The 14,231-nt window shown below is 39.8% G+C and overlaps 1 protein-coding gene across 1 annotated transcript; it reads left to right on the forward strand.

Moving 5' to 3' along the window:
- Positions 1-5,182: 5,182 nt before the first annotated feature.
- Positions 5,183-6,952, forward strand: LOC146698211 (uncharacterized). The gene is made up of 3 exons (XM_085472647.1): positions 5,183-5,685; positions 5,831-6,147; positions 6,356-6,952. The coding sequence occupies exons 1-3, from the start codon at positions 5,234-5,236 to the stop codon at positions 6,709-6,711; spliced, it is 1,125 nt and encodes a 374-aa protein (XP_085328773.1). The 5' UTR covers positions 5,183-5,233; the 3' UTR covers positions 6,712-6,952.
- Positions 6,953-14,231: the final 7,279 nt, after the last annotated feature.

A 14,231-nucleotide genomic window follows, 5' to 3' on the forward strand; every position in this document is an offset into this window, starting at 1 on the left:
CCTGTTGTTGTTCACTGGGAGCAGACCGACAGGAAACAGACTACTAAGTGGCAAGGTGGGTTGGCGGTGGGTGTGCGGCTGAGCCTGACCCCTTTATCAGGGAACAGCACAGAGCTGCCAACCCCAGCCTGCCACAGCACTAATCACCCAGCCGCCTGGCAGTAAAAGAATAGAATCCAGCCCGGACTGGATTCACTCAGCCAGCCAAATGATAGCCTGGTGGAGAGGAAATAACTGCTTTCAGATCAGTATCGCTCATATCAGTCGATAAACAGTGTGGGTCCTCACCTGCACCTATGCCATCAAATTTTCTATTGCACAAAAAAGGGAGCTCTAAGCTGCTTGGCTCAAGATTAGTTTTTTTTTTTCCTTTGACGTTTGGCAAGCAGCTAACCTCTTGAAAAACAAATCATAACTTGCTAGTTGACAGCTGAATCTTGAGCCAGGCGTCAAATTATGATACTGTCAAAACAGCAAATTCCCACTGTGTATAATGAGCAAATTATATGTGCTAATAGGAACGGACCATCAAATCTGTGTGAAAAGGCAGCGCATGCATTATCTAACAAAGAAATCACTGCATCGAACATTAAACATTAAAAAGTTACTCTGGTGTCAGTCCAGGCTAGCATGCAACTTGCTTTTTAACACGTACGACACTGGACAGCCAAACATAAACTGCACGATAGTCTTTTCCAAAAACAATCAGCACATTCCAGTGAGTTAATAAACAAGCTGGCTGCTGAATTCACAGAGTGGTTTAGATGGATGTTCCTAATAGCTACCTCGCAGTCAGTGCCAACTTTTTTAGGTACACAACGCAAATACCAGGTTGGACCACCTTTTTCCCTCAGAACACTGTTAATTCTTCATGGCACAGATACAACAAGGTGCCGGAAATATTCCTCAGAGGTTTTGCTCCACATTGACATGACAGCATCACACAGTTGCTGCAGGTTTGTCAGCTGTAAATCCATGATATGAATCTCCCGTTTCACTACATCCCAAAGGTGCTCCGTTGGATTGAGGTCTGGTGACTGTGGAGCCCATTTCAGCAAGCTGAATTAATCGTCATGTTCAACAAACCAGTTTGGGATGTTATAAGCTTTGTGAAATGGCACGTTCTCCTGCTGGAATCAGCCATAAATGTGGGTACGCTGTGGTTAGAAAGGACTGGACGTCATCACCAACTATACTCAGGTATTTACATGATGCTCAGTTGGTACTAAGCAGAGATGGGCAGTAACACTGTTACTGTAATCCGATTACTTTTTTCAAGTAACGAGTAAAGTAAGGGATTACTACTTCAAAGGGTAATTAGATTACTGTTACTTTCCCATAAGCATGCTGCATTACTGTGTTACTAAACTGTGATTTTGTTTATGAGAGTGTCTCATGACAAAGATGTACGAGCATGCGACGTCTATGGCAGCAACAGAAGTGTGTGGATCAACAATAGATAATATAGAGTGCGGCAGAGAGTACGACCATGCAGCATTTAAGGCGTGGAAGTACTGACATTACTTTGAGTTCGATTGCGTAAAAAGTGACAAAAACATTAGCGTTCGCTGTACACTTTGCATGAGAAGAAAACTTCTGTCTACAGCGAAAAATTTAACTTCAAATCTGAACAAGTACCTAGCACGCTGCCACGGGACTGCGAGATTCAGAGAGAAACCCCCAGATCCCACCACTGATATGACCGCTGCAGCAAACCTCCGACAGCCCCACTCCTGCTATCCAGTTCAATTTAATTTTATTTATATAGCACTAAAATCACAACAACAGTCGCCTCAAGATGCTTTATATTGTAAGGTAAACCATACAATAATATATACAGAGAAAAACTCAACAATCATCTGACCCTCTATGAGCAAGCACTTTGGTGACAGTGGGAAGGAAAAACTCCCTTTTAACAGGAAGAAACCTCCGACAGAACCAGGCTCAGGGAGGGGCGGGGCCAAATGGTCTATTTTCACTCGCTAAACAGGTGAAAATAGATTTAAGAGCGACAGGACTTAGTGCCGCTGAATCTTTGATTTTATTTATTTTTTCCTGTGTTTTACTTGCATCTATTTGAAAGAGTGAGTGTAAACACAAAAATGTATTTATTTTATATGCTGGAATATGCAGAAAATAGTTTTAAATGTTAAACAAATTTCTTCAAGTCAAAGACTGTTGCTTATAATTAAATTTTTGCTTGATGCATAAAGTTAAAAGATTAAAACTAATAAAACAAGTTTTAAAAAGAGACTTTTTCATTTGAATACATTTAATATGATGGATTATGCAGAAAAAATTGAATTGGGCTGAAAGGTCTATTACGTTATTACCTATTCAGGTTGCGTAGCATGGTTTTTAAAAGTAACTAAGTAATAAAGTAACTAATTACTTTTGGAAAAATAAGTAATTAGTAAAGTAATGGGATTACTTTCTTGGAGAAGTAATCAGCAATTAGTAACTAATTACTATTTTCAAGTAACTTGACCAACACTGGTACTAAGTTTTTTTATTGTCCAATTTTGGTAAGTTTGTGTGACGTGTAGTCATACTTTCCTGTTTTTATTTAACAGCAGGAACCGGTGTGGTCTTCTGCATCTGTAGCCCATCTAGGTCTTGGTTCAACGCGTTGGGCATTCAGAGATGCTCTTCTGTATACCTTGGTTGTAACGAGTGGTTATTTGAGTTGCTGTTTCCTTCCCATCAGCTTAAAGCTGCCTGGTCATTCTCCTCTGACCTCTGAAATTAACAAGGCATTTTCACCCAGAGAACTGTTGCTCACTGGATATTTTCCATTTCTTAAAGCATTCACTGTAAACCTAAGACATGGTTGTGTGGGGAAATCTCAGTAAATCAGCAGTTTTTGAAATACTAAGGCCAGCCTGTGTGACTTTCAAAGTCAATTAAATCACCTTTCTTTCCCATTCTGATGCTTGGTTTGAACTTCAGAAGTTCATCTTCACATGTCTACATGCCTGTTGAGTTCCTGCTATGCAGAGGTGGGAAGTAATGAAGTACAAATACTTTCTTGCTTTAAAAACATTTGCTTTAACAGCTTGGGGGGGGGGGGGGGGGGGGGTATTATTTCCAGGGGTGGAAGTAACGAATTACAAATACTCACGTTACTGTAATTAAGTACATTTTTTGGGTACTTGTACTTTTACGAGTAATTTTTCAAGTGTGTAATTTTACTCATACTTGAGTACAACTTACACCATGTAATCTACTTCGCTACTTATAAAATCAAAAGTCACTACTGAGTACACCCACAATTTGACTTAATATTCAAACCTTTCGTCTGCATTTTTGCAGCCAATAACGCCGTGCAATCGAGACCGCGCCAATTTAAGACGTAAGCAAAGAATAAACTCCGCTGCAGCAGCAGGCACAGGTGTCTGGAGGTGCTAAATGGTGGAGTATAAACTACTTTATAGACGGAAGATTTGGAGACAAAGAAGCCAAAATGGAGACAGAGGACAACACTGTCAACCATGAAAACGACGTAGAAAAGACGGAGGACGCGTGCCCGTGGCCATACCTGGAGGAATTTTTCGTGTACAGAGGGAGAAAAGGAGACAGCGTCCAGATGCAGTGCAAACTTTGTTTGACCTCTACAGTCATTTCAGCTTACAAGACTTCAGCGTCTAATCTTAAAAAAACACATTGAGGTAAGAGCTTTTACAACTATACGTGTATGATATTGCTTTCTTATTTTTCATGTGTGTTAAGGTTACTAGTTTGGCTAAGATATTGTCACCGCCATTGGTTAGCCTGATATTAAAATAAGACGGAGCTAGCTAATGTGCGTGTGTGCATGCATAACTGAGCTACAATTCGTAGGAATGTTTTAGCTTATTATTTGGATAACCACCGTCATTACAATAAATTAAACTTGTAGTCATTTAAAACTCACAGGCCTACAATCAGCTGCCCTATATTTAAAAAAAACAAACAAACAACAAAAACTTGAACACAGTGCTGAGCTGCATCTCAAATTAATCTTCCAGCTCTCAGCTGACATGTACCAGAGCCCGATTGATGGATCAGTTGATCAGTATCATTGGCCTGATATAGGTCTATCATAGTGACATGGCTCTTAATCAGTAGGGTTATGTTTCCCAATATGATATCTTTTTTTAAAGAACATAATGTGGATTGTTTTTATTTGTTAGCTGTATGGGCAGCATTTTTGTGTATGTGATCCCTTTTCTTAAATTAGATTTGCTATATACACATATTTTGCTCTCTTAGTATTTTTAGGACCTGACTAATACTGAAAACTTTAGGGTGATACTGATAAAAAGGAGTTAAAAATTTAGATACTGATACATTGGTCGATACTCTCTTTACAGATAGTATACATATTACAGAACTTAGAATGTATACAGAAATTCATGTTTTTTGCAATGATCGTTCAAAATTGGTTTACATTTGTAAATAAATACAGCAATATATCTGCAAAATTTGACCAATTCACCACTCTTTTATACTATGCTCAACAATCAAAGATTAGCTCAAGTCTAGTTGAATAATGTTTTAAAAATGTGTTTTCCTGTAGTGTTAATCACAGTGATGTTATGAAGTAATGTATGAACCTGACGTATGATAATATTTATCTCTACAGAGGAAACATCCATCGAAGATTGAGCAGTACAATATCACTGTGGCATCAACATCTCGACAGCGAAAGACCACAGCCACACCAAACAAGCTCTCAGCAAATACGCAAGCCAAGTTACCAGACCTGATGTTGAGAGCTGCAAACAAACATGTTCCACAAGCAACTGTTGACAAGCTTGTCATCAATTTCATATGTGAGGGTCTACAGCCATTTGCAGTGGTAGAACAGCCATCTTTCAAAGAATTGGTTACCACATTACAACCTCAAGCCAAAGTCATCTCCAGACCCACTGTCCGTGCCAGAATCTGTGAAGCTGCTTATCACATGAAGATGACTTTGGTTGCAGCATTGGATAAAGTCAAATTTGTTGCTACCACTACTGATTGTTGGTCAGCTCATCAGAAAAGTTACCTTGGAGTCACATGCCATTGGATAGAGGAAGAGTCCCTGGAAAGAAGATCTGCAGCACTAGCATGCAAAAGATTGAGAGGGTCTCACACATTTGACATGCTTGCTGGTGCGCTTGATGATATCCATTGCCTCTAATCTTGTATTGGCAAAGTTGTAAGAACCACAACTGATAGTGGATCCAACTTTGTCAAGGCCTTCCACATGTTTGGGGCACAAAATGATGCAGATGAAGCTGAAGATGAAGCAGACCCAGAAACTATTGACCTGACTGACCATATTGACTACCATGAGGCAAGTGCAATTCTTGATGAAGACTCTGGTTTGGAGTATCAACTCCCGCCTCATCAGCGATGTGCATGTCACCTGCTAAACCTTGTGGCAACAACTGATGCTGCCCTAGCAGAGAGCATGAATGACACCTACAAGAGGCTCTCCCGTGCAACTTTTGCAAAATGCCAGGCCATTTGGAACAAAACTGGCCGATCTCATTTGGCTAATGAAGTGGTAGAGGACAAGTGTGAGCTACAGATCATTCGTCCCAATGCAACACGGTGGAATTCAACCTACCTTGCCATTGAAAGGATAATACGCATCATTGATGAGAAGGGGGAAGATGCCATCAGGAGCATTTGTGAGGAGTTCAAGGTGAAAATGTGAGTAAAATTGGACACCTACCAATATGGTTTCAAATTTTGTGAATTTTCCTTAATGTATGGTTAAAAACGTGAGCAGACTCTTAATATTAAATCAGAAGATCCCTATTATAGTCATGGTGGGTTTTGTTGTTGTGTCTTACAGGTTGAGTCCTGCAGAAGTTGCATTCCTAAGGGAGTACTGTACCACCATGAAGCCACTGGTGAAAGCTTCAAACATCCTTCAGTCTGAGTCCACTTCCTTTATGGGATGGCTCCTGCCAGTAATCCAACAACTACTGTCCAAACTTAGCAGGCTGGAGACATCAAGCAAGACATGCGTGCCACTCATCAGAGCCCTGCAAAATGGCCTTCAAAAGCATTTTGGAGCGATGATGGAGGATCCAGAGTTGGCTGCAGCTGCAGTCCTCTTACCCAAGTTCAAGACTTCCTGGACTGACAGAGCAGATGTAATAGAGGCTGGTAAGGATTCATGTGATCCCATTTTTGTGTATTTTTACATTTGAACACATGCTTAAGTGAGTATTTCACCTAATACGTTGTAAGTTATTGATGGTCTGTCCTGAATACTAAACAATCCTTTTTGAGAATTTGCCGATTTTAAATTTGTGTTCAGGAATAATCACTGAAATTTAAATAACAAAATTGTGTTATCTACTTGCAATTACAACCTTGACATACATCAAACAACATCTTGAAACGACAGAGCATGAGAGTGAGGATCAGCAAAGAGAGTCATCTGATGAAGATGAATTCTTCTCCAGACCAATCTCCAGAAGGCTGCAAAGTGCAGCTGAGCTTGATGGTTACCTTGCTTGTGCCACAGACACCATGGAGCTGCTGCACTCCTTCTCAGCCATCAAAAACCTCTCTCTTAAACTAAACACAGCTCTGCCTGCTTCTGCTGCGTGTGAACGACTTTTTAGCTGTGCTGGTCTACTCTTCACTGCCAAACGAAGTCGGATTGCCTCTGTTAATTTAGAAAACCAGCTCTTGCTGAAACTGAACAAAAGGTTCAGAAAGTAAAGTGTGAAAGAAATGCTAAGAGTTTAAGACACTTACCTGCCTGTTGTTCAGTGTATGGGGAAAAGTTTAAATGGTTCTACGCATGTTCAGAAACATTTTTGTCATTGTTTTAACAAACAAAATTCCTTCTTTTATATCTACATTTATTTACAAAACAAGTTACCTTTCTATACCTTGTTCATCTGAAAAATGTGCTTTGAACATAAATATTTATACTGGTGAATCGAGTTGAATGCCTGCTATTGACGACAGAATAAAACATCAGTCTGTTAAAAAGTAATTAATACTCTGAGTAGTTTTTGAGAACAGTACTTTGTACTTTTGCTCAAGTATTTTTTAACACCAGTACTTTTACTTGTAATTGAGTACAATTTAACCAGTGTAACAGTACTTGTACTTGAGTACAAATTTTGAGTACTCTTTCCACCTCTGATTATTTCCCAGTGGTGTGTTCCTCCCAACTTAAAACCAGTATGAACCCAAATGGTGAGAACAATAACGCACCCTAGGCAATCCTATTTGTGTATTGCACATGACGAAATGAAAAAAGGCAAACATAATTCATGCGTCATCTGCTGTGCTAAGCACAGGGTTAAAAGAATCCAGAACAGTGTTTTTGTTGTAGATGCCTATAAGATGTGATATTTCAACATCTAACTTCTACTACTGATGAGTAGGGAGCATAAAGGGAGTGATTTTTTTTAAGTAGCATGCCATTTCTAACAGCTCGACAAATATCATCAAGCACACAGGCTGTTTCTGTGCAGTTTGTCAGTCTGCTAGCTAAAGGTACAGCTGCTGTATTTCTCAGGGAGAGAAAAGAATGAGAGGCAACTTGAAGAGAGATGTAAGAAAGACAGGACAGGAGAGGAAGAAGAGGTTATATTTAAAGGTTAGGACTGCTCAGTGGATTTGATAAACTGGAAATTTATAGCCTATTTCTAACATCCTCAATCATTTTAGGGTGTTTTGAACAGATATTGGATTGATAGCCTCCATGATGTGTTGCTGAAGTTGTGTTATTTTTCCTATTGTGAAAAATCTTGCAAAACAAATTGAAATATATTTAGCTTATTCAAAGGTTGCATGAAAATACTGCGTAGTTAAGTGCAGGCTAGAAAGGTTCGTTTGCGGTAGTGTGGTGAAGTCTGCTGTAATGCATGATGTTGGACTGGAACAGAGCAGTGTGTGATGTGAGGTTACATCAAGGGTAGCAGACGTCAAATTAAATTTAATGTGATGATGCTGAATAGACTCACTCACTGAAGACCACTTTTATAGTGTCTGAAGGTTGGAAATCAGCCGTGATAGCTCGTGTAACGTCAGCTTATATCTTGATGAACCGAGCTGTGTAAACCCACTCTAGTAAACCTCAGAGCAGCAGCACGTTAGCTGATCACAGCCTGTAGACGCAGCTCACAACAGAAATTATTCTGACTTTTTTCCCCACACTGCACCACTACAACTGATCTCAGGTTCTCCAACCTGGTGAATCTCACTTTAACTCTCGACTACATTAATTTTTCTGGTTAGGTCTCGAGGCAACATCATCCTTCTACAATGTAGGCAACAGCAAATACAACTTTTTTTAATCCCTGTGTTTTTATCTCTTTATGATTTACACAACAGATGTTAAAGCTGAACAAATTCTTTAGAATTCAGATTTAAGCTGAAATAAAGATTTGTTCTAATAATATTATTTTATTATTAAATTAATGCTTGTATGCTTCGCATAGAAGCCAGTTCTCAACTCTGCAGCTCAATCAGTGATGCCGTCTTAATAAACTTTCTCTTTTAAATCACCCAAGTTTCTTTTTTTTGTAATTCTGAAATAATAGGAGTGGCAGTTTCCATTTCTCAGCACCTGTATCTTTTTTACAGTTTGTAGTACATCATCTCATGCTTTTAACAGATTATGTTTATTGCAGTAATTTGTCTAGATTTCTCCAAGGCCATCTGTCTTTTAAATGAACTCCTGCATTCAAAGGTACATGTCCACAAATTTGCTAGGATTTGATCCAGCGTTTGGACAACAACCAGCGCTGTGTACAAATATAACTCAGGTGTGTAGTGAGTTTGAACACATCAGATATGCTGCCTTTTTGTGCACAAACCATGTCAAATCAGCCCACAGCACCATAACCAATTCCTTCTAAAATGGGTGAAAGTTTCAGAAATTTCTCTTTACAGAGTATATGGATCGGGTGCCAGGTCAAATACAGCGAGACAAGCCTGCAAACAGCACCCTCAGACAATTTGTAGAGATCCTTGAGTGAGGAGGCGCACAAGAAATGACCAATTTCAGGTTTGAAAATTGTGTGTGAATTTATTCCAGCAGTGCCCAAGGTAAGCAGGGAAGGAAATGCTGACGCTTTGAAAAAGATTTACTACTGCCCGGCCTTGGAACGTGCCTCTCTGGCAGAGGGTTTGAACGGCATCAACCTGATTTTCTGTAAATCACTTACCTGCAGGCCATCATGGCCTTAAAAAAAAGCCAGTTATGGCTTCCATAAGCTTCCTCTCTATCACATTCCCTCCATAACAGGTTGGCAGTTGCATCAGTAGTACAGCATCTCCCTGCAGGTGGCTGGGGAGAAATTGAATTAAGATATTGTAGCAAAGAGTGAAAGTGCGGTTCTAGCTGTTCACCACTCGCCACTTTGTTTACTGATGTCCACATGATTGTCCATCTCTGTCGCTGGTCGGGGTTTCAACATGCAATTCACTTGGCATCTGTGTGCATGTGTCGTGGTGCGGTTGACACAGCATTTGCCGTGCATTGTATTATGTGTGGTTCAAGTCACAGGTGGTGGCCACGAATCACTGTGCCAAAATAATGTGGCTGAATGTCAGCGGGCTTCCTTCTTTGCTCACAGGAAATAAGTAGACGTGAAACGATAAGGCTCAGGGCTCAGGCGTTACCATTTGTTATAGTCAGAATGCATTTGCAAAGAAATCACAAAAATGATTGAAAGCTTAAAATTAAAATGGCAACATTTCAGTTTGCTGTAATTGTCTTCCCAGCTGGAAGATGATGTGGTAGTTCATTCTGTTAAAAGGTCAGCGGCAGCTGCTCTGGTGCCACTCTCAGAGTTTGCTCCTGTTTGAAAAGGGTCAAGTACATATTTAGAAACAGATCAGTAAGCAGTATTAGCTTTTCTTCAACATCAGTGCACTAAAGAAAATTCATTTAAAAAAAAATCTAAAAGCCAACTGTGAGTTATTTTTCTTAACACAGATAAGAGATCAAACAAAATAGGCTAGTTCACTGAGTGCACATGTTGAAGCGGGTAAAGCAGACTTAGATAATAAAAGTAAATAATTAATAGCACTGAGGGAGAAACTAGAAGGGATCGCGAATGAAGCATTTATCACATTTTTACAGAATGCAACTAATTAATCAATTTTAGTGATTTTCAAAACGTCTTCAACACCCAAAAGTGTTCCCCAAAAGACTCTCAAACTCATTGTGCAGTTTTACCACTTTAAATTATATATCATCATACAGAGTTTTCCCTTTGAGTGGTTTCTGTTGAACTCAGGCCTACAGCACTGGTGCTTTTCTCTCTTAAACTCTTAATAACCACCAAATGGATTGTGTGGATTACATCATCACATAAACATAGAACCATCGAGTGAACTGGTTTTTCATTTACAACGTGTAGACTCATCACGGCTCTCCAGTCAAGTTGATTATCCAAGAGTCTGAGTCATAATGCAGCTCAGACTGGTTTCAGCATCAGCGCCTAAATCTAACTAAAATCCGGCGGAGAATTCTGTCAACACCTCCGTGGATGCTACTATCACCATTTAATGGAGCGGTTGTGGAGGATATGGGCGATGCCTGGGAGGGTGCATCAGCGAAGATGACTATGTGCACAAAAAAGACATCTCACACTAGTCTAACAAGTACAATCTGATAAACAAGCGAAAAGGTACAACAGCAGAGTCAAAACATTACCACTGCATGGTTCCAGGCTCTGAATAGTCAATAGAAAGCACAAGGATGATAATGGCTTAGAAAATTATTCTCCATCTGCTAGTAAAAGCGGCTCTCTAATAAAATCCACAATCCCAGAATGGATCACAATCAATACAAAAAAGTTGTATTGATGGAAGTTACCTTAGGAAAGAAGACGTTCTTAAACCTGTCTTGGCAGAGAAACTTTTAGGCTCAATTTCTCAGACATAGATTAAGCCTAATCTTAGACTAAAAATTGTATTCATAGAATTTGTCCTTTCAGTTTAGAACTAGGCTTAATAAATGTGTGGAAAACTGGCTGTTAGTGCAAATATGTGTCCTGAGAGCAAAACAAATGGCAAGATACGCTGTGAGCCGAGTTTGAGACTAAAGAAAAATATGTTAGAGGCAAGTGCAGTAATTCCAAATCTTAGGTTATTTAGGTGAGAGCAAAGTGAACAATGAGAAATAAAAGACAGAAAAAAGTACGAAAAAAGGAAAACTGTCTATATCTCAAAAAAATTGGTGAATAATTCTGAAATAAAGGGATGTTCATTATGTTAGTCTCGCCACTATATGGTGTGAAAAAGAATGCTCTTAAATTAGGTGCTGCTTTTCATTGTGTGAAACAGACAGACTACATTAAAAGAGTGAGGAGGAGAGAATGAATAGGTGAACTGAATGTTAATGTTTACCTGCTGGAAAGAAATATTCAAATGCACATCAGTCATTCTGAGGACAGAAGCTGAGGCCAAGGCGTGCACTGCATTGATGATGCATGATTGAACATCAAAGGGGAGGGCGCTATCAGCATTTATCTTTGAGAGTCACAGCTGGGAGATAAGTTGCGCTTTAATTGTGGGTCTGTCTATTGTAGGTCACAAGCATCGCATCAATCACTGTACCTGGAGCGACCTGGCATCTCCCGACTTTAAGGAACGAAGGGAAGCTGATCATGAATTATAATTACTGCATTCATTTTCTTCATTAGAGAGAAAAAATGATAAGCAAGCAAATAAAAAACAAAGGACGGAGTTTAATTCAACACTTCTGGCGATACTTCTAGCACTGGTTTGGTTTAAAAGTCACAGTTGGGTTAAATATCAGTTTAATTAGTTTGAACAGGTTAAATGTCATGAGCACTGAGTGAGAATTGTTGCTCAGTTATTGAGAACAAAACAGTAACTTGACAACTGTGTCTCTCTTACTTGCCTGCAACACCTAAAATGATTTCCAGCCATTAAAATTGGTGTTTAATGACCCTAAATTGGACCTTCCAGCCAATCAGTCAACACTGGGTGGGAATAATTGTTCATTGTCCCATTGTTTTGTCTGCAGTTTTTGCACACCAACTCTGGACAGTTGTAGGAGAATCAGGTCAGGACTCGAGTTGTTCTTGCTCTTGTGAAGCAAACGACAGGAGATTGTTCACAGCAGCTGCGCTCTCAGTACTGGAAAGTTTCAGTTTCATTGGTTTGTGAATAGTGCGTGCAGGAAGACAGAGAACCACCAAATGGTCCTTGTAAATTCAACGGGCTGTTAGCTGGGACACTGGACATCAGCCAGGCTTTATACTGCGGAGCTAGCAGATTAAAGAGCGTTTAGTGTTCAAACCAGCTACATCTGACATTTGTGTTCTCGCAAGCACTCTGTGAGGTCTAGGAAAGTTCAGAGCTGTGGTGTTCATGTGAAAACAGCAACACTGTATATGGTCGGGTCACCCATGCCAAAGGAAGCTTTGTGCATACCTTTGTGACACCAACAGCTTTTAACAAAGCAACAGCATTTGATGTCTTGGGCATGTCGGCACTCTGGTGTTTCACATACAGGCAGTCTGAAGAATCTCCAAACACTTTTTGAGCTATGAAAAATATCTTTAAAAAGAGGTAAAAATAGCTCGAGGGTGCTGAGGGAGTTTTCAGAATCAGTGATAATGAAACCTTTTTTTAAAATACTACTAGCCATTAGGAAAGCATTGATTACAGCTAATATTGATTATTGCTGCTTTAAAGGAACTAGATGGCATTTAAGATAGGCACTCTGTCACTTTCCTGCTGGTAGTTTGACGAGAAGATCCATACCGCTGTCGTCTGTATTCTAATTTTGGAGCTTATTGAGAAAGCAGTTGATTAGCTTCATGTAGTCAAATACCACCTAGCAGTGCTCCCACAGCTATTAAATTAACATGTTGTATTGTGTTTGATGCATATACAGATACCATGTGATCTTTTTTTTTCATCTGTTTACGTTTGATGCTCATATTTTCAAACATCAGAGTTTAAAAGAGCAGCTGTCAAGTCTTTTAGTTATGCTAAGCTAAGCTAATTAGGCCTACTACATATATATGCTGTGCAAACATGAGGGATTTGTTAATTTTGTCAATTTTGTTAATTATATATAATAGAAATCAACGGTATGCTGCACTTTCATTCAAACATGAATAAACAGATTAGGTTTTCTACCATTACAAAATAACAAAATAAAAGGCATCCCCAAAAAAAAATAACAACAACAAAACAAATTTGTGACCTGCAAAATTCTGACAAGAATAAAAACCCAATTTATATTGTGCAGCAACCAAGCAAATCTAAGTATCATGCAGAAGATTACAAGCAACATGTGACTGATCTTGAGCAAGGGGGACCATCCAGTACATTTGTCTTAGAGTCCTGGGGATAAGACACGACATTAGTGATGGAGTGGGATCACAACAACGCACTGTAGCCTTGCCTGAAGCCCACGGATGCATGTGACAGACAGGGTATCATGCTCCGAAACCCTCCTTGAAAGGCTTCTGGTGCTGCTGTTCTGGGGATTAAACCAGCCTCATAATGGCCTGTGGGATTTGTGCCACTGCCGGGTGACAGCCGTCGAATTGGGTGGCAGGCAGAGACGAATTGCAACTAGAACACAGCGCTCAATCTATACAGCTGCCAATCAGAGTGAACATCTATTGACCAGGAAGGGGGAGAAAAAGAGATAAGGCAAATACAAAGCTGCTTCAATGACAGGTAGAGCGCTGTTACGTGAAGAAATGAATTCAGACCGTGGACTCGTGTGAATAATCCCATAAATGCTAAATTCCCTAACCATATCCACACCTCTTCCTACGACTGCATCTGCTCTCCACTGCTCTTGTTTTGGGGATTTGCAAGATGTTTTTTTTTTTTTTTTTCCACGGGAACTACTTTACATCCTCAACAACTCCATACAGGATCTACAGTTGCCATGGCAATATCCATGGCAGAAAAAGAGAGAGAGTGTAAAAATAAATAAATAAATAAGGGAAAAACTATTCACAGTTGACAGGGAAATAACTGGTTTCATTATATTCAGCCAGCTGATTCTCTCTATCACCAATGACAGGGCGACGGCAGGCGCGGTGAAAGAGCTTGTGTTTGTGCTCTAGCGGTAATAAATTACGACTGGGGTCAGGGCTGCGCGGGCCACGCTCGCTGATTAAATGAGACCAAACTTATATCCCTCTGACATCTCCCAGTCTCTTCTTCGGGAATCTGAAGGTGCAGAGACAAATCCCATAATCCTAATTAAGCATTTT

Source organism: Copadichromis virginalis, linkage group LG11 (genome assembly GCF_057382275.1).
Source record: "Copadichromis virginalis isolate Kocher_CV1m ecotype Utaka linkage group LG11, C_Virginalis_male_GT1.1, whole genome shotgun sequence".
In the NCBI taxonomy this organism is placed as follows: Eukaryota; Metazoa; Chordata; class Actinopteri; order Cichliformes; family Cichlidae; genus Copadichromis; species Copadichromis virginalis.